The 21,176-nt window shown below is 36.8% G+C and overlaps 1 protein-coding gene across 2 annotated transcripts in view; it reads left to right on the top strand.

The window, feature by feature from the left end:
- GRM1 (glutamate metabotropic receptor 1) overlaps positions 1–21,176 on the top strand; it is a gene marked incomplete at both ends in the record, with an annotated part of 294,451 nt that overhangs the window by 238,911 nt on the left and 34,364 nt on the right. For both annotated transcript variants that reach the window (XM_079780139.1, XM_079780140.1), the window contains 2 exons: positions 1,412–1,580; positions 12,266–12,392. In XM_079780139.1, coding sequence (XP_079636265.1) covers positions 1,412–1,580; positions 12,266–12,392 — 296 coding nt within the window. The remainder of the gene's footprint in view (positions 1–1,411; positions 1,581–12,265; positions 12,393–21,176) is intronic.

A 21,176-nucleotide genomic window follows, 5' to 3' on the forward strand; every position in this document is an offset into this window, starting at 1 on the left:
TGAGTGGTAGCTTCCTGGAGTGCTGGGCTGAGGAGGATTCTGAGTCTGAATCGGGTTTGGAAGGAATTCCAGGATGGATTAGGAAGGGGCCTTGGGGGAAGGGGGAAGAGAGCTGAGGAAGAGAAATATGTGTTGGTTAATTGTCATCAATTTCTTTGGGTCAAGAGCAAAGAGCAAGAGACAATGCCTCTTACCTTCTAGCTTGGGAGGTTGAAAGCTCATCACAGATACTGCAGAAAACCATCCCACTTTGCAGAGTCAGCATGGCAGAGTCAGGCCTTCATGAGTTATAATTTACCTGGAGTCAATAGCAGCATGCAGAGAAGATTGAGAAATGCCAGAACATATTCAGTGCTGAGAGATAAATGGCATTGCCAGCACAAAGATGTTCTCCCAGAGTATTGTAGGGCATTCATAGAAATACACATATGACTGATATATTGATATTGCCTTACATATATGCCTTTGTTCCACCTGTGAAATAGTTTCTTGCATACCTTATGGTTATAAATCCCCACAAGAAGCCCATGATCCTTAAGAAGTTTAGTGACATTCCTAAGTAGTTTAACCTAAGGTAGAAATAACTGTTAGAAAAGGTATTCCAGCTCATGCATCTCAATGCCAAGTCCTGACCTGTTTCCATCACACCGGGGAGTGCTCTCCACTGCCCACGGTGGAAGATGCTGAGGTCTGGCCCCCAGAACACACTCAGGCTGCAGAGATGATCTCTAAATGCAGATTTTGCTGTTGTGTAGCATTGCAACTTTTGAAATTACTGAAATCAACTGACATTACTTATTTGGATTCAGAAATGTTTGTCCTAACCAGGAATGAGACCAGTTTAAATGTCAATGCGCAAGATGATAAATCCCCAACACCCTTGCTAATTAAAGATGCATTTCTCAGAGTTCTTACTCTAATCGCACCTAAAATAGGCTCCAAACTTTATAAAATTCAGCTCTTTCAATCCAGTGTAATAAAAATGGCAACTGAATGTAAAAAGGAAAACTGGAATAAAAGTAGTAAAGTTAAGGAGTTAATGTTCTCCAGACTTGCTACTTGTTCAAACAATGACTTAGTGCATAATGATTTGGAGGAGATGACCAACTCAGCACACATAGACATATAGAAATATTATTTTGGAAAACACGCATACAGAAAGGCTAAGAATACTGTGTTCTTTAGCAAATATGGGCAATACACAGAAATTGAGAATGGGATACACATTTTTTTTTTTTAAAACCAGTGGAAACATTACAAATAAACTGAAATATTGGCAGTAGCTGGTGTTAGGACAGGAGATGATTTCAGCTTTTGCTTCCCTTCTCTTTGTTAGTATAGATTTACCAAATTTCTTTGCTTTGTACATTATGTCCATATTCTCCAAGACACACAGTTGTTTTCTTTGTAGGTATGACATCATGAATCTGCAGTACACTGAAGCTAATCGCTATGACTATGTACACGTGGGAACCTGGCATGAGGGGGTGTTGAACATCGATGACTACAAAATCCAGATGAACAAGAGTGGAATGGTACGGTCTGTGTGCAGCGAGCCTTGCTTAAAGGGTCAAATCAAGGTAAGCCAGCCACAAATGCATTCTCAGATGGTGTTCATGAGGAGGCCCCCCTGCCTGGACAAAAATAAAAAATGCGTCGACATTTTTCTTAGACAAGACTATCCAGGAAGGATGGACCAGGCTTACTGTTTTTGTGCTTGTGGTTAGCTAAAATTGAAAAGACAAAGGAAGGTTAGGACATGGAATAGGAAAACCATTTAAATATTTGGAATAGTCTTTAGTTGGATCACAATGATGACGCAGGATTGTAAAATACAATATGGAAAGCAGGGGGCTGCATGATGGATTTGAAAACTGAAACAGATGTAAAAGTGGAAACCAAAACAAATGATACTGCTTAGTTGTAGTTCTAGCTATTGTTAAAGAAAGCAGGAGCCGAACAATGCTAAATAAGCACATAGCTAAAATAAAAGAAGTTGGATGAGGTAACACAGAAGTACTGCTGATCCTTTCTCCACCAAGTTCTTTGCTTTTCCTGAAACCGGTATTTTCTAGCCGAGAGGGAGTCCTCACTTTCTATTATCAGATGCCGTTTGCCCAACTTGTAAGTAACCATGATATGACTGTATACATAAAACTAGAATAAATAAACATTAAATAACGAGCATTTAGCCGGACGTGCTAGAGAGAATTCTCGGTGAAGAAGACATAGAGACAATGCTCTCTGTATCCCGTGCTATTTAAAACCCATCTGGATAATGCAGTAGGAAATGGAGTGTTAGGGGCATGATTGTGAGCTGGCCAGGGTATCGATTAAATGACCTAACAGGTCTTTCCATCTCTAATTTTCTGTGATCCGTCTCTGGGAGCAAACAGGCTGTCACATAAGTGTTGCCCCGCACAGCTGGAGCTGGAGTAAGTGCCCTGTGTGGCTCTCACCCTCTCACCACGAGCCATGGCCATCCTGCTGTGCCATTCTCATGAGCTGTGCAACCACCCACGCAGGGGTGAGGCACACTCAGGTGTCTAGGGCAAGAGGCGACTCATATGCAGAAGTGTTGGTGTGGAATCTGGAAAAGCCTTATCTCTCCTGATCAAAGAAGATAGAGATTTGCCACCTGCAACATCTTTTGGCAGCTGTCCTGATGGACTCAACCTCCCACTGACACCAGCCACTTCGAAGATGAAACAAACTTCTGAGACAAATCATCCTAGCTTTCAGTATCGTGTGCTTTCTCTGCAGATGTGATGATGAAAGGATTTAATAATTGTCATGACAACTCACCAATCAGAATTGACTTTATTCTAGTGCTGTGACAGGGTCCTGGAGGCCACCCACCACACTCATGGTTAATCCTTAAATGATGGATCATGGGAGATTTGAGCTAGGAGTTCTATAAGGCGTACATAGCGTGGGGTATTCAGGAGGCTTAAAGATACCATTAGTTTCCTCTCAGTGCCTACGTGTTTCAGTTGTGTAAACACAGTCACTGTGTATGAGCTGAACATCAGCACTGCTTTTCCCCAAGAATACATTTCTGATTCTTGTCCCGATGAAATTCTTTCACACGAGACTGGTGAAGTGAATCTGAGGCAGCACATAAAACGTGGACAGTACATCTGTAAGTGAACAGCAAGTGTTCTGCACACATGATTCTCTCCCTTACCAAGCCTGCTGTGATTTTCCATGGTGTAGGGAAGGGCAGGAAAGAGGTGAGAAGGGGCGGGAGGCAAAGGAAGGGAAAGTGAAAAGAAGAAAAGAGATGGTGGAGGTCAGGGACTAACATTTATCAAGCATATACTTGTGCAAATACAATAATGCTTTACAGGCATCATCATTCCAATTATCCCTTGAAACAACCCTTTAAAAGCAGGTATCATCACCCCCATTTTACAGACGAGGAATCTGAGGTGCAGAGGGGTTGATTTACTTGCTCCAAGCTTTCTCAGTAGAAAGTGCCAGAGCTGGGCTTGGTGCCAACCCAAAGCTCTTATATCCCACAGCCATATGTTGTTCTACTATCTTTCATTATATGAACCAATATGTTTTCTACAAATGCAAATTTTGATTGCTAAGCCTTATTTTCTCAATAATTCACACTAAAATTATAAGCAGAGGCCCACATTTAAAATGCAGAAGGAACAGAATCTAGAATTAAGGAAGCAATATTTGTGAAGGTGGTGGGGAGAGTTTGTTAGAGACAGAGCAACAGGCAGAAAAATCATGGGAAAGGACCCTGCAGATTGCTTTCACTGCCCTTCTATTCTTGTTTTCCCCTGCTCGCCTCTCTGTCCCCCATCCCCTTAAATTTGTCTTTGGACTCTACTCCAAGTTGATGGTTTTGGGACTGGAGGTGTGGATGTGGAGAGTGGAGGAAAATCACTACTTTCTACGAATCTCATCTGACCAGTCTGACAGAATTTTGGAGATATTAGGGGAACATGGAATATATCATAAATGGTTCCTCATTGCAGATGCCATACTGTCATGGAGTAAAGTACACCTTATGCATGTGGAGAAAAGCCCAGTTACACATATCTTACAATCTATAAACTTCAGAATTGGGTTAACTATTTTTTCCTGAACCAAAAGATGAGGTACAAATACTGTGAAGCTTCATATCTTCTCACCTCAAATTATGTTTTCTAAGAATAAGAACAATTCTCACATCGACAAAAGACTGGCTAAAAAAATTAGCAATAACATCATCCATCATAACTGTCCCAAAACATCTCAACGTCTCTTTTTGTGAATCAAAGAAAACTACTCATTTAAATTGTTCATAGTTAATATAACCACATTGGCAACCAGTGAAACAACAATGTGGTTCCTCCATGATGCAATATTTTCTAAACTCTGCAGCAGGGTGGCAGGTTCTCAATACAAATTGTCCATAAAAATATTTTTTAAAATCCTTATCTGAGAAGCCTATGATTACATAATGATGATGTGATCTGTCCCAGCTGCTAAAAAAACATATTGGCTAAAATTTTGAAAAAAGTATAAGGCAAATGTGTTTTTGTGTTGTTTTTTTTTTTTGTATTTTGCTGTGCATGTGTAAACAGAAAACTACTATACTTTCTTTGGGCAAGGAGGAAACTTTTCAAACACTGGTTGTAATGAGAATTTTGATGGAATTATTAATTTATCCATAGCCATTCAGTAATACCTACATCTTCACTTCTCATGCTTTGATCTCTTGGTTACTGAACTTTTTGGTGATCATCTTACCTTGTACCCAGCCTGTCCACCACTTTCAGGGACAGGTCTCCATAGCAGCTGCTGCTGAATCACACAATAGTGGGCAGAGCAGGAGCACAGCAGGGCTGCTATGTGTTGAAGGTGGCCGTTGCAGAAGCAGAGCCCATTTACTTTTCTTAGTAAACATTTTGAAGTATAACTTTCATACAGAAAAGTAGAGGAGGAAGGCAATCGTATGAGTATACAAGGTACTCATCCGACCTGGTCTTTACTCTAGCTGTTGCCACTGCCTAGAACACTCTCCCACCAGATATATTCAGGGCATACTCTCTCCCCCTCTCTCACATCTTTATTCAAATGGCATTTTCTTGGTGAGGCCTTACTTGACCATAATATGCAAAATTGCAACCCTCTATTTCAGGTGTCTCCCTATCAGAACGTGGACCAAGGTGAGGCAAATGAGGTACCTAGGGCACAGACTTTCAAGGAGGCACTCACTCTCAAGGTCCTGCAACTGCAGGGTGGGTAGTTGCTTAACATGGAGAGTGCATGCCTCTTTAAATGTGGTCCCTAGGCGCTGCACTTGCCTCATTTTAGTGCCTGTCCTGAACCCTATTCCTCTTTTTGCTGCTCTTTTCTCAAAGCCCTTCTCTAGAATGATAGCCCCTCAAGGATGGGGATATTATCTGTTTTGTTCACTGATTATTTCTAGTTTTCACATAGTTCCTGGCACATTGTAGGCACTCTAAACACACATTGCAAATTGAAATGTTCCGAGTGGGCTGGGGTTGCACTCCTATGACATGAGGCCATAATGTATCAAAAGAGATTTTATTCCAGGCACCTGGGTACAGGTGGGCTGATACCGACAAAGGCATCAGCAAAGAGAGCAGGGAGGGGGAAAGGTTTTTATTATTTTTTGTTGGCTGCAAGTCATTTCTGCTGACGTAAGGGTCCGGTTCGTGCTTGGTTCCTCCCAGTGTCAGATGGCTAGTGGTTATCTGGGCTATGCAGTGCTCAAGGTTGCAAGCTTTTTGCAAAATATCTGCTAAGCACAATATGTTTTTCTCTGCCCCATTTTATTCTCTTTAACCCTTTCACAAATGAATGAAAGAATGAATGAATGATTAAGTGTATGTTCTCTACGTAAGCATTTCATTCCTCCTTCTAGAAGTGTACTTAATGCAGTATGTTAGGTTTTGAGCTTTTTAACTTCAATGATCAGGTGTTTTCATTTATTTGTCTTTATGCTTAGCACCGTATCTGGCATACTGGGCCACTTAACAAAGGGTTTTTGCCAACCTCTGAGATATAATTTTGGTTCTCAGCATAACATGTCATCACCCTGCCAGCCATTATTACACTAAGAAGAGCCTAGCTCTTGGAAATAACTGGAGATAACGTGACTGAGATTTGCACAAGGTATTGATCCCTTCTGCAGCTGTTTTCTAGCTGAAAAATGCACATAATTAACTTCACCCCATGGAGTATAATTCTGTGTCTTTCTGTACAGAACTCCTCATGCATAGCTGGTTCAGTATATGTCTATACTAGTGATCTTTTTGTATTCCTATAACATTTTATTACATTTTTCTATAATAAATGTAGAATTTTCTTAAGTTGACATTCTTATTTAGTTCTTACAACACTCTCTTCAATTACCTTTTGTTTTTATTCCCTTTAAATTATTTATTTCCATTTCTTCTCTTTATGTCATATTCTATATTATGTCCTTTTCTTTTATATACATTATTGAATAATTAATATGTGTCCAGAACTATGCCAGCACTCTGAGTGCATAGGAAACTTAAGCATAGCCCCTTCTTCGAGGAACTCATGGTGTAGCTGGAGAAAAACATAACAACAATTAGAACTGATCATTGTCCAAGCTCTCACGCAGAGTGTTGTGGGGACATGGGAGGGCAGGGCTACCTTCTCTCTTGCAGCTGGTTCTTCTACAGTCTTAATTGAGTAGACCCACTTTCTTTATCCTGCTAGTCTCTCAGGTATTTCCCTTCTGAAGAAATTTTTTCCTATTTCCTTTAACTTATAGTTACTCTTCCTTCATTATGTTCTCTTGATGCTGTTTTCTTTCCTCCTTTTTCTAAATAAAACCTTAATTTTTAAAAATCCATTACAAATCACTTCAGAGATTTAGTCATAAAGTGAATACTTGGTTTCCTATGGCATAAATACTTCAAGACTCCTACAGTGTACACGGGATTGAATCATAGCATTGTGTGCAGCAGCAGGTCTCCTGGTCTCACTAACAATAAGTACAGCACCATGTATACCTGATGGGAGAAGAAGCAACAGATCCTCTGCCTCACTAAGCATTGGCCCTTGAGAAGTTTCCATGAAATATCAAGCCTTTCACCATGACTTAGAGCTGTCATAGGAAGTGTTTTCCTGTGAAAAATATATGAAAAAATATTTGTCACTTATTGAAGGTATACCATATGCAAAAAAAAATCAATGAGAATGACAGATATAAAAATAATGAAGAATATTCATGATTTGGGGAGATTAAAACATAAATTAGGCATAATAACTTGAGAATTTAAAAAATGTATCTGAAATGAAACATATCTACCATATAGAGATGAAATAGAGTACAAAAGCTAATTTGTGGAAACCAAGATACCAACTATATTTTAATTATTATAAAATTCCAAGTAAGTTAATGTTTCAAAGGGTTTATCGCTCTAGAAATACTTACTGCAACTTTTGATGTTATGTCTACCCTTGAAAGTAGTGACACATAGATAAACTGATGGATGAAAGATGACATTTGAAATGGAAAAAGGTAATAGTCATTCTTCTATTAAAATATAGTTGTTTTTTTTTACTATATAGTTTTTTGTTAGAGCTGGTGGTTAAAACACACACACACAGTCACACGCACACACACAGAGACACACAAACAGTCAGACACAAAAACACACTATTTTGTCCCTCTCTATCTTTCCCTCCTTAAAGTATATTCTCTACACAACAACCAGAATAATCCTTCTGAAAAACAAGTCAGATGAATTCCAAATTTGATAATGTATCTACTCTACTTGAAATCTCCCTCCAAAACAAATAAAGCAAACCAAGTTATGTGGACATTAATGAGGACATATGCAGGGGTTGGCATGGAGAATGTCCTTCCTTACAGGTCAGAATTGTGTAAGAAATTATAAAGTTAGGAGCAGAAACAAGGCTCAAGGACAAAGTGAATCCCTGACCGAAGAGCAGGCATTATATTTCAAAAGTGTTGGATTAAGGAGGCACTAAAATTCCTTAAGTGACTTAACTATATATTTTTTAAAAGATTCAATTTGACACTCATTCATTGGCTGCCTACTGTGTGTTCTTGGTTCAGTTCCGTACCTTGATGACTTGGATCTGAAAACAATGGAAGTCCCTTTTTTGGAGGAGTATACAGTCCATACAGATGATCTTGGCAACTGTGTATACCACTCTAGAGTGAGAAGAAATTGGAGACCTATTACATGATTAAGAAACAGGGACCAGAATTCAGGTGTAAAGTTATAAAGTCTCACTCTAAAATGTGGCTGAAAATAGAAAATACAAATTCCATATTATAGACATTATTTGGCAAAATTACACATACTTGGTAGCTGAATAAAAGAGTAGTAAAAATAACTCCATTTAAGAAGCTTCATTTTTAATTATTTATTAAAGGTATAAGCTAATCACTTATTCACTCATTTATTCCGTCATTCAAACCCTAATTTTTAATATTTTCCATGTGCCAGCTACCCCTAGGATCTACCTTTACAGTCATCCTGTGTAAATAAATTTGTTTAGCATTATCATCATTTGGATTTGTCTAATTAGTAGTATTAATTTTATAGTCAGAGAAAAAGATAGCACTGATTGAAAAGATATACAGTATTTTGTGATGGTTCTTAATATACTTTTAATACTAAGTAAAATTTAAAAGCAACTTTCATTTATTAATTAATTTCTCTCCTATCATTTAGAAAATTTTGTCATGTATAATGTAAATTCCCCATACTTCTTCTGAGTGTAGGTATGGATTTTTCAAAAAGACTTAATTTGATTACCCTTTCCAAAGTTATTTGAATGAAAAAGAAGACAAAGGAAACCTTTACTTTTTCTGAAAATATACTGTCATTTGCTATTTTTTTATGTAATTCTAAAATAGTGGTATGAAATTCAACCTGATCTGAGAAAATATAATTTTATTTTTACAAAGGCTACAGTTGACATGACTTTAAGGGATGCCAATATTTACAGTTTAATTTTTGATTTTACATATGAAAACGTGATAATGTTTTATGTGTTGGGCAGAGACTTTGCTTCTAGTCACGATGGAGTAACAGAGTCCAGACTTTGCCTTGTACTGTAAACAACTGAAAACTTGACACAATGTATGAAATAATTGTGTTCCCATGTTGAGGAGCAGCACATGACCTTGATTTCAGAGGGGAGACCAACAAGGTGAACCTTAAAATCACTCAGGCTTTCTGCCTGGAGTCAATTTCCTGGTTGTTGTTCACTGAGAGAGAATACAAACAGCGCTTGGCCATCTTGCTAACTTAAGAAGACAGAAACCAGAGTTGCGGAAGTCCAAGGCAGCTAGAATTTGTAATGCAGAGTAAGGGGGAGGAAAGATCTATGCAGGAAAAGTCCCAGAAGCTGGCTGCAAATTCCCTTAAGTATTGGATGGAATGCCGATTTGAGCATGAGTAGGATAAAATTCAAAAAGTCCAAGTAGCCCTAGCTGGTTTGGCTCAGTGGATAGAACATTGGCCTACGGACTGAGGGGTCCCAGGTTCAATTCTGGTCAAGGGCACATTCCTAGATACTCAGTAGGGGGCGTGCAGGAGGCAGCCAATCAATGATTCTCTCTCATCATTGATGTTTCTATCTCGCTCTCCCTTCCTCTCTGAAACCAATAAAAATATATATATTTTTAAAAGTCTAGGTAAAGAATAATTACTGGGTAGCTGGATTGTAAAGCTCACATAGAGCCAGAAATTGTTCCAGTCTTCACAAGCCAGAGTGGCAACACCTTGTTGAATGCACAAGAAATTAAGTAGAGACCTCAGAGGGGCCACACCTTAATAATGAGACCAAACTCTTCATAAAGGAAAGACTATTTCACATTTGCACTAGAAGATTAAAAACATGATTCAAACTGAGCCACAAGTCACTTAGCTGCCTGCCAGAAAGAAGGGCAATACTTCTTAAAGAAAAAATCTCCAGTGCTTTACACCTTATGTGTGACCACACATGGTCAGCATCTAGTCAATAAACTTCAGATATATGACAAAGTGAGAAAAAGTGAGACATAATCAGAAGGAAAAGCAAGCAACAGAAACACTCCCAGAAACTACATTGATGAAGAAATTAGCAGTCAAAAATATTAAAATATCTACCTAAAGTACATACTAAAGAATTTAAAACAAAACGTGAATATCATGGGAAGGCTAATAAAAATATTAAAACATTACAAAATGGGACCTATACAATGATAACTAAAATATATAAGAAATAATATTTCAATGAATGGGGTTAACAGATATTAGACATTATAGAAGTAAAGATCAATAAAGTTAAAAACATAGCAACAGAAAATAGGCAAATGAGGCACACAGAGGAAAACAAAGTTAAAGAGATGAACAGATGCTCAGTGACTTGCAGAATACAGTCAAGAGGTATATTACAAGCACAATTAGAGACTCGGGAGACAGGCTAGGGAAAATCATTAAAGAAATAATTACTTGAAAAATATTCAAATGGAATGAAAATGTAAACTCTAATTCATGAACCTCAACAAATCCCAAAGAATTTGAACACATAATTAAATTGCATAATTAAAGAACCAGTGATAAAAAAGAAAATCTTAAAATCAGCCACAATAAAAAGTTCTGTTACAGACATAAAACAAAGTCAGAATTACAGCAGACTTCTCATCAGAAACCATATACAAGGCAAGGAAGGAAGGGCATGTTTAAAGTGTTAAAGAAAAAAGAATCTTTTAACTTAGAATTCTATTTCCAAGGACAATGGAATGGCAGAAAGTGCTAAAAGAAATTAAAAAAAAAAAACCTGTCATTTAAACTTCCCTAACAAGTGAAAATATTTTTTTTTCAAAAATTAAGCCAAAATGAAGACTTGTCAAATGAATAAATGGTGAAAGAACTCATAATTCTCATACCCGCACTACAATAAATGTTAAAGAATGTTCTTCAGAATGAAGAAAATTATAGAGGATAGAAAATTGGGTCTATACAAAGGACTTAAAAGCACCAGACGTTATAATATAAATATAAAATATATTTATTGGGTAAATATAAAATATAATGATTTTTTTCTTTTTCCAAAAGTGCATTTCAAAGATGATTGTTTAAAGCAAAAATAATTTTCATAGGGGGTTATAAACCTACGTGTAAATAAAATGTACTAAAACAATACCCAATAGGAGGGGGAGATGGAAGAATATTGTAGGGGTCTTACAATGTACATGAAGTGGTATAATACTATTTGAATGTAGGCTGTGATAAGTTAATGGTGCATATTTTCAATCCTACAACAGCCACAAAAGCAACACAGAGGTTTAGCAAGTATGCCAATTTTAGAGATAAAATGAAGTGCTAAAAAAATTCTCAATCCAAAAGAAGGCAGAATAAGAGGAAAAGGAAACATACTGGGACAGATGGAATAGATAGAAAAAAAGAGATGATTGATGCATATCCAATTACACCAATGATTCTAATAAATGACACATTAATAGAAAGGCAGAAATTGTCAGACTGGAGATGAAAGCAATATCTAATCATGTGCTGTTTACAAGAAACTCACTTTAAATGCAGTGTGTTTTGATGTTTATTTTTGTATTGTGTAAGTGAAAAAGTGCTTACCAAACAATTTGAAAATGGGAGAAAGTTTAAACTGCTCAGATAATGAGCAATTCTTCAGTAATTTTGGACTAGTGATTTTTCTTCCAACAATTTATGTGACCTTTTGAATTCACTAGAGCAAATAGCAAGGCCAATAACTGGGCTATCCTTTCTTAACCATCATTCTGTTTTATTCTATATAAAATTTCTCAGACTTTCATAATTATAATAAACATTCCATAACTCCTCAGTTTTTATGAATTAATGAGTTTTATTATATAAAAACTTTTGTGTTTAAATATTACTTGTTCTTTCAGAGAAGAAAGGTCTATCTTTACTTTCTGAGAATAATTAATACCTATTAATATAAATAAGAATAAAATGCACCTGTTTTATTATTAACTCTGTAAAAGATAATGTAGTCAATTCTCTTTATTAAAGAAATTATTATTGAAAAGCTTCCAAATCCAGCATGAAATGAATTGAAATTCACATTTGGACTCTAAGGTAACCAGGTATATTTTAATCCATGTACTTAATTGTCTCCAGCATATAGAATTTTTTAAAAAGTTACCTTTTTATTGCAGTATGAAAACAAGTCATCTGAAACAGCAGACTTTCTGGAGAAACCTTCCTTAGGCATGTGAAATATTGCTATGTTACAGGTCATACGGAAAGGAGAAGTGAGCTGCTGCTGGATTTGCACAGCCTGTAAAGAGAATGAGTATGTGCAAGACGAGTTCACCTGCAAAGCCTGTGACTTGGGGTGGTGGCCCAATGCAGATCTCACAGGTAGGCCCTGTTGTACTTGTAAACTTTGTCTCTGATGATTGGCCCTTTCACAATGTTTAAAATGTGAGCAATCAGCTCATGCCCTGTTTGATGTTCATGTACAGTATGCACTCTCTAAGGCTCATGTCAAAGTGTGTACATAGACCTCTTATAAATTTTCCATGATCCATGTTAAAAGTAAAGTTTGTTTAAATCTAAATTTAAAAATGTATTGACAGCAAATTCTGGTATGCCAGTTGTTTTGTTTCTTTTTAAAAATTTCATTTGAAGATATTTCTAAGCACTTGAATTTATATTTTAACATCTTTCCTGAACATCATGTGTGAGGTATTATAGCATGCCCTATAGGTACAAAGATAAGTGAAATATAGTCCCAGCCATATTTTGCTTAAAATCTACTAGGGAAAAAACATGTAAAAATATAAAATATAGCCCAGCTGTCTTGGCACAGTGGTTGAACTTTGACATATGAATCAGGAGGCCACAATTTAATTCACGGCAGGGCACAAGCCCGGGTTGCGGGTTTGATCCCCAGTGTCGGGCGTGTAGGAGGCAGACGATCAATGATTCTCTCTCATCATTGATGTTTCTATCTCTCTCTTCTTCTGCCTTCCTGTCTCTGAAATCAATAAAGACATATTTTTAAAAAATCCTCCTTGACTATAAGTAGATGAATATTAATAGAATTATCCTTTTAAAGAATTTAATCCATCATATGTACAAAAGTCACTTTAACATTCAAATGAGTTGAGCCAGCAATAGCTCAGACTGTCTTTACCTTACAATAGCCAAGTGTTTCATATATCCAAATATCCATATTTTTTCAAATCTTTTCTTTAGGATCTTTTAGAATATACATCTCTCACACTAATTTATACTTAGTGTTAAATGCCATCTGTTGTTTCTGCATCTTTTAGTCTTATACATGAATGGAAAATGAGATCTCATTTGCCACTTATTTTGTGCCATGTCAGGCTCAGAGCAAGGGTGCAGTACAGGACAACGTGTTATTGGTTGTTGCCATGGTAGCAGTAATTGTTAAAAAAGAAAACCCACAGGCAGAGAATCCCAAAAATCACTAGAAATTGAGGAGTAAATGCATTGCTTTTAAGTAGGTATTTTATTTGCACGGGTAGTGTTTTTTGTTTTTTTTTTTTACTGAATTTCAGTTAAAATTGATAAACTATTCTTTTCTGAGAAATGGTGCTTTTTTAAATTGAAGAGAAAGTTTCTTAAGATATGTTTAAAATACTCTTATGAGATAGCTGCTTTCCATATATGCTCCAGAGACTCTAATAGTAATGAACGAAAGCATGTTTATAAGTGAGTTTTTATTTTTATTAGCATATGTTTTTTTGGCTATGAAGAAAAATTGGTATATTTCTTAGAGGATGTGATTTCTGAAGTTGTTAATAAGTTTTTCATATTTCCTTTTTGGGAAAAATGCACATTTAAATTTTACACTTCATTTTTTTATGATGCATAAACAGGGATCTCTTCTGCCATAATATATAACTTGACAGTAGATTAACAATTCATGGGACAATTATATATAATCTAATACTACTTATTTATTTTAAAAAGTCAAATAGTATAAGAGGATTCCTCTTATAATACACTAAAAGCTAGACTACACTAAATTTAATCATTAAAAATAGAAAATACTAAATTATAGCCCTGGCTGGGTAGGTCAGTTGGTTAGACCATTGTCCCGATATGCCAAGGTTGAGGTGGAGGGTTCAATCCCCGGTCAGGGCAAATATAGGAATCAATCAATGAATGCATAACTAAGTGGAACAAACAATCGACATCTCTCTTTCTTCCTCTCTCTCTCTCTCTCTCTCTCTCTCTAAAAGTCAATGAATGAAAAATTTTAAAAGAAAATACTAAAGTATGGAAATTAACTAATATTAACCATTTTTGTTCATTAAAGTAGTTGCAGTGATCTCTCATACTATCTACTTATTTATTTATTTAATTTTATATTATACACAATCATCTGCTTTATACCCGTCTTTTTTTTTTCTTTTGAGCAACTGGGGTCATATGAATGAATGAAATAAGGTTTTTATCCTAGGGAATGAGCTTCATATGAAACTAGACATGTAAACAGTCAATTATGATATAAATCCTCCAATAAGAATATGTGCAAAGTATCATATTAACACAGAGTAAAAAAAGCAATTATTTTTTCCAGGGAAGAGAAAAGCCTTCACAGGGGAAGGAGCATTTGAGTTGAACAGTGAATACTAAATAGGTACTTCATATTAATGTAATAACATTAAAGAAAGCATTCTGATGAAGCCTTATGTAATCATGAAATATTATTGTAAATGTTATTAAATGCCCAAGACACTTTGGGTAGAATAATTGTGGCCTTTCTTTATTTCTTGATTCATACTGTTTTATTTGCCTAATTGAAAAGAAATCCAATATTAAATTTTAGCTTCCTCCAATGCATTTGGATCTTACAGGTGAGCCAATATTTGGTTCAAAAATTAGGAATAATCCCTGGTCCTCAGATCAGAGTTATTACCACTTCTCTTGGATTTTGCTCAGAAATTTGTAGTCTACTTGAAGGAAACTGACTTGTCCGATGGCTCTGGATTGTCTGAGATAACTCTAACCATGGAAATTGTCAGGTTTTTAAGTTTCCAGGACTTTAAATACATTTTGCACAACTCCCATAATGACTTCTCCTTTTGGATGATGAGGCTCAGGTAGGCTCAGAATACTTTCACAACATGTTGAAGGTAACCTCCACCCCTTCTAGTCTTGGGATTCCCAAATACACCTGAAGGTTGGATAATTCTTCTCTTGAAACCTCACAATAAGACAAAAGCGCTTCATGGACCGTGCTCTGTTACTGCAGTGTTCATCATGGTAGTCAGATGGCACCAGTACAAATGGAACTCTGGCCAGTGTGGGGCCTAGCAGTGCAGGAGGGGAGATCCTGAAGGAGAGAGCCTACCTAAATTGAAGCCTGCCAATTGAATTTCCAGAGTCTTAGGAGGAGAAAATTCTCCAAGCTATGTTTCCTGGCCTTGCTCAGGAGGCCTTGTACTTAAGAAGCCATCATTTAAGGTTTTCAGATGAGCTTCTAAGGTGACAATTTTTAAAAGTCCAAGTCAGATGCATCTGGGCCACCAGCAGATGTGTTTATTTGAATTTTGATCTTGGAGCACCAACCTCTGGGTGCCTGAATGCCAGCAGGCACCCTTCCCTTTTTAGGGAGAGTTTTTTAGATGCTTCATCTTCTAAATTGAGCTTCCTGTCATGCTAGTTCTCTGCTATGAACATTTTAACATTGATGCCACAATGCAGAGTGATGCCTGTAGATGGATTCCAGTGATCCTCTCACCTACTCACCTACCTACCTGCCTGCCTGTGTGAATTCTTAATGTGATGGTAAAACTGTGGGGAAATGTTCAAGTTTGAAGTACCTCAGGCAAATGCCTGAATGAAGCAAATTGAGAGGGGTGGTCATTGTTGTGCTGCAGTCTGGGAGGGTACAAGCTGGACATAGCCAAATTCTATTAGAATGATGGGTCTTGTTTGGGCATTTGCAGATTACTAAGAGAAGGGAATGGTGAGGTACTGATAGTGATCTTTGATTCATCTTGCTTTATGTTTTTTAACTTGAATTTTACTTGATTAGATTTCAAAGTAATCTTAGCATTCAAATGGAAGGACCCTGAGGTGAGGGTTGTAGAAGGGGGAGGGCACAGCTTGACATTGATACCAGGAGGGGTGGGAGTGAAGAAAGGGAAAGGGGTGGTTGGTTATATTGAAGAGGATGCGGGTGGTAGGGAATGTGGGTTGTAGAGAATTCTCTGGAGAAAATATCAGGGGGCAGAGCTCTGGAGAATTTAATAGAACTTGTAGGCAAATACAAGTTAATATTAGTAAATTGTTAATGCTAGTTGAATTGTTGCTTGGAAGCACAGAAGTTCCTTAGATATATTCTAAAGCACTTAGGACTCTCAGTGCAGAGGAAAAAGCAAAATCATTTTGCTTTGCTGCAAAGTGGGAAAGACTGAAAAGGTATAACTGAAAACCTGAGTATGGGTCATTTGAAAGATGGGTCTCACAAACTTGCATCAGCAGGGTCCTAACATCTTTCACTGCTTTGCAAGCTTCTTAAGTGGTGTAACTGAAACTGTGAAGATGGGATATAGAAAAGACTAAATGCTCAAATTATGGACTTTTAAAGTATTTAAGTTTGAACCCAGCCAGCTTGGCTAAGTGGTTGAGCACTGACCTATGAACCAGAAGTTCCCATCTCAATTCAAGGTGAGGGCACATGCCCGGGTTGCGGGCTCTATCCCCAGTGTGGGGCATGCAGGAGGCAGCTGATCAATGATTCTCTCTGATCATTGTGTTTCTATCTCTCTCTCCCTCTCCTTTCCTCTCTGAAATCAATAAAAATATATAAAATATAAAAAAGATAAACTACTAGTATTTAAGTTTGAGATTTTGGTATACACTTAAGATGAGATTAGATGTATGCTTTTGAGTTACTCTTCCTGGTTTACAACTTGTTTTTATTCACTGAGATTTTGTGATTGAAAATTCTGAGAAAAGTGCAAAACAAGGATTTCTAAAGGAATTTTTTTGTTACATCATGCCTTATAAACATATCACTTGTCTTTTCTTTGTGGCCAGTATTAATAGCAACAACAGTTTTTGCTTAATATTATCATTTCAAAGTCATTTGAACCAGGAGAACCAAATAACCTTTTGTGGCCACTGTAACTGTATTATTTGGTAGCAGACAATCCATGTACCAAGTTAGAGTTTAGCATCCATCATATTTTTAGTTTAAAAGTTTTGCTTTTTAAGTGATCCAATACTAGAGGGGAAACTATCAGCCAAAATCAGTTTGGGGGGATCGGAGCAAAATGGGGTGTGATCTGATGGTAAAAATTTAGGGAAGGATCTGAAAACCCTTTATGATATCACTTGTTTGAGATGCATCTATTGAATTGGTAAAGTAATACCGGTGGCTTTTTTTTTTTAAATCATGGCCCTCTTCCCTTTAAATTTATCTTTAGAAAATTTAAATCCACAGTACATTTTGCCCTTAGGGTTTTTGCTGTCTTCTGGTGCGTTGGTTTTTTAAAATATTTTAAAACATGTGAGTCTGATTGTTCCATTCTTAATCAGTGACTTGGGCATGGCACAATTACTGTCCTTGGGATTTAAAGAGTATTAGTTATGCACGCATGGGAAAATAGGTTGGGTATGCTGTTGTGCCATTGAAATTGTAAAAGTAGGTGGTGAGAAGTATTTGTATGTTGCTCTGTTTGGTAAGAACTAGTACTGATGCCTCATGTACGTGACTAATCCTTTTTCTTTCTCATTATCTTACCTAATAATAGACAAACATGTAAATTGACTGTACCTCTGCTACACCCACAGCCAATCAGGAGTGAGTATGCAAATTAACCTGACAAGGATGGTGGGTTAATTTGCATATGCAGGCTCGGCGTGGCCGGGAGGGGCAGGACACCTGCTATGAGGGAGAGGGGGGATGGTGGAGGGAGCTACAGAAGTGGTGCTCCGGCCAGGAGTGAGGACTTGCAGGCTCCTGGGCGGCCAGGAGCAAAGCCAGGGGAAGGAAGGCTTAATTTTGCACGAATATCGTGCAACGGGCCTCTAGTCCTATATAATAAAAGGCTAATATGCAAACCGGTCACTATGATGCACACTGACCACCAGGAGGTAGATGCTCAATGCAGGAGCTGCCCCCTGGTGGTCAATGTGCTCCCACAGGGGGAGTACCACTCAGCCAGAAGCCAGGCTCATGGCTGGTGAGTGCCTCTGTGGCAGCGCTAAGGACCCCTCGGGGGATGTCCGCCTGCTGCTTAGCCCTAGGGAGCAGGCCTAAGCCAGCAGGCAGACATCCCCCAAGGGGTCCTGGAGTGTGAGAGGGTGCAGGCCAAGCTGAGGGACCCACCCCTCCCCCGCAGTACTTGAATGTAGTGCACCAGGCCTCTAGTAGCACAAATAAAGGTTTGAATTCTAAACTCAGAAAAAGAAAAAAGAGACTCAGATTAAAATCACTAAGGGATTTAACCTTCAGCAATATTAAGGTTCCTTTTCATTTGTCCAGAGAGTTGGGAATAAATTGTTTGTTGTTGCTTTATGTGAGGCCCTTGTGTAAAGATTTCTAGTCAGAGCAGTTTGTTTAGCATGATCATCTCTAAAATATTTCTATTATATTTTTAAGATGTTTTTATAGTACCTTTTTACTGCAGATCTCAATAATTGCTTTCTGAAAGCAATTATTTTACATAGCATCAATGCATAAAAAATTGACATTATTTTTAATTTTTAAAAAGTACCCTAAGACTTTTTTTTAAAAGTTCCTATCTTATGTTAAATAAGTGAATTATTCTGAAAGCATACCAGCTATTAGTTTATGTATCTGTTATTTCCTTTTAACAATTTGTTATGCCACAGAGAGGCCACAGTTTATTTCTTAGAAAAGTTTAGATTGTGGTAGTATTGCCTTTTGTAGTACTTATTAGACTATTTATTATATATTAAATCTAGTAGTTTTTCTTTTTATTTTTAGTATAAGAACAATAGTACTGGGTTGTTTAAAATTCATTTCTGGGTAGGGACACTTCTTAAGGGACATAAACACAACCCTGATATTTTTCTACATTGATTAAGATATATGAGTATTATATCAGTGGATAGTAATATAGGAAGGAGAAGAAGCAACAATTCATAATTAGCTAATTAACTAGTAGAAAATGTTGACTGTTTTAATAGGGTTTTATTATTTATGATAACACTTAAACAACCTTGTATAAAACCTAAACATATTTTGACCAATTTAGTTTATGCCTGTAATTGTCCTTATGCATTGGCTATTGAATTAAGAGATTGGTTTTAATGGGCAAATTGGTTATCTATTGCTGTATCACTCCAAAACTCAGTAACTTACAACAAACACACATTCATTATCTCACAGTTTCCGTGAGTCAGGGATATGGACACAGTTTAGCTGGGTTCTCTGCTTCATGATCTTTCACAGGCCTAAAATCAAGGTGTCAGCTAGGCATAGGGTCTAATCTGAACTTGTGTGGTAATTGTGAGAATGTAATCCTCAAAGGTTGTTGGACTGAGAGTTTCAGTGTTTTGCTGGTTGTTGGATGGGGACTAATCTCAGTTCCTTGCAACATGGCAGGAGAGTCGGTTACCCAGATGAAAATCATTATCTTGTTTGTTGCTTTACCTAAAGATCCACAATTACATTGATTTCTAGTTTATTTACTTTTATATTCTATCTAAATGTCTAGTCACATATAGAATATTTATGAGTCAGTAATGATGTATTTTAACATTTTTCTCTGGTTTGATTCCCCTAATTCAGGTTTGAGCCCATTTATAGGAAGAGAAGATATATAGTCCTTCTCTCAGTTGTTGAGCCCACCCCAGAATTATTTGAAGGTTTCCTAAAGCCTGTCTTCAATCTTTATTTAGTTTATAACTTTGAATCTTTACCAAAGAAGAGCTTCTGAAATTGCCTTATGTAATGCATTTTTATTTTTAAAATTTTACACCACTGTGTTATTTAAATCTTCTCTTTTCTAATCTGCTGCCTTTAAACATTTTCCTCCATGAGGCTAACAATTAATTGAATTAATTGGTATATATCTATAGAGTGTAACAATAAGTATCTAATAAAATTCCTGAATTTTGCAGAAAATATTTTGCCAGTAGCTCTAAAATTTAGGAAAACCATTAATTATAGCTCTTAATTTGACTCAGGGTTTTAATTCAACTTCCACAGATATGACTTGTGTTCTCCAAATTTAAAATATAGTATTCTTTTCTAATGAAAACTTTGATGTCAGAACAGTTCATTAAAAAAAAAGGTAAAGTTACATAGAAAAAGAGAAATGCAAAGAGGGTTGCTTTCAAAAGGTTACCAAGGCCTTGACAAAGACTACATTGGAATTTAAATTTTATTTAGCAACTTCAGTATGCCAATGAAGAAGCTGAACATTAACTACTTAGTATTTTATTTCCTAATTTGTCTACAAAGCCTTTCATATATTTTAATTTGTTGATTGTGCCATATCAAAAGTTCTCCCTAATGATCACTGTTATTCTAAATATTCTATTTAATCATCTTTCTAAATTTTCTAATGCTGGTATTTAAAAAAAGGATCATTTTTTACAGACTCATCAAGGAAATTAGAAGATTTAAAATTAAAATGTGACTTTTTATAGGAAGCAGAAGTTCTTCCACAGAAAGACAGAGACCTTGACAGACAAACCCTGTCAGACAAGAGAGAGAGAGAGACCACTAAGATCAGTCAAGAGATTGTGCTTGTGAATGGTTGGCACTCATTTATTAAATGTGCATCTGCTCCTGATTAGGTGTTTATCAGAAGCAAGTGCTGATACTGATTGGATGGCATGTAAAAACATGTTCGCTGAGGGGTGCTGTTGTTGATTGACTGAACAGGTTACCATGCCTACAGAACAATGTCTTCTCCTAAATTTATGGAAATATTTTTATTCTCACAATTTGGGAAATACTGGCATAGACCAAACACAAAATTCTGTTAAGGAGTTGTCTCCAGGACCTGAGACATTTTTCTCTCAGTGTGAAATACAAAAAAAGACTTCACTTTCCATCTCGAAGGAAAAGATTAGCCAGACATTTAGGAACACAGCTCTGTCTCTCTTTTCAAGAGATGGGTGAAGGGAGAGTTCATTCTTCCTTGGTATGTCTGGTAGAGGGTGATAACTAAGAGGCTC

This window comes from Cnephaeus nilssonii (assembly GCF_951640355.1).
Source record: "Cnephaeus nilssonii genome assembly, chromosome: 9".
Classification (NCBI taxonomy): Eukaryota; Metazoa; Chordata; class Mammalia; order Chiroptera; family Vespertilionidae; genus Cnephaeus; species Cnephaeus nilssonii.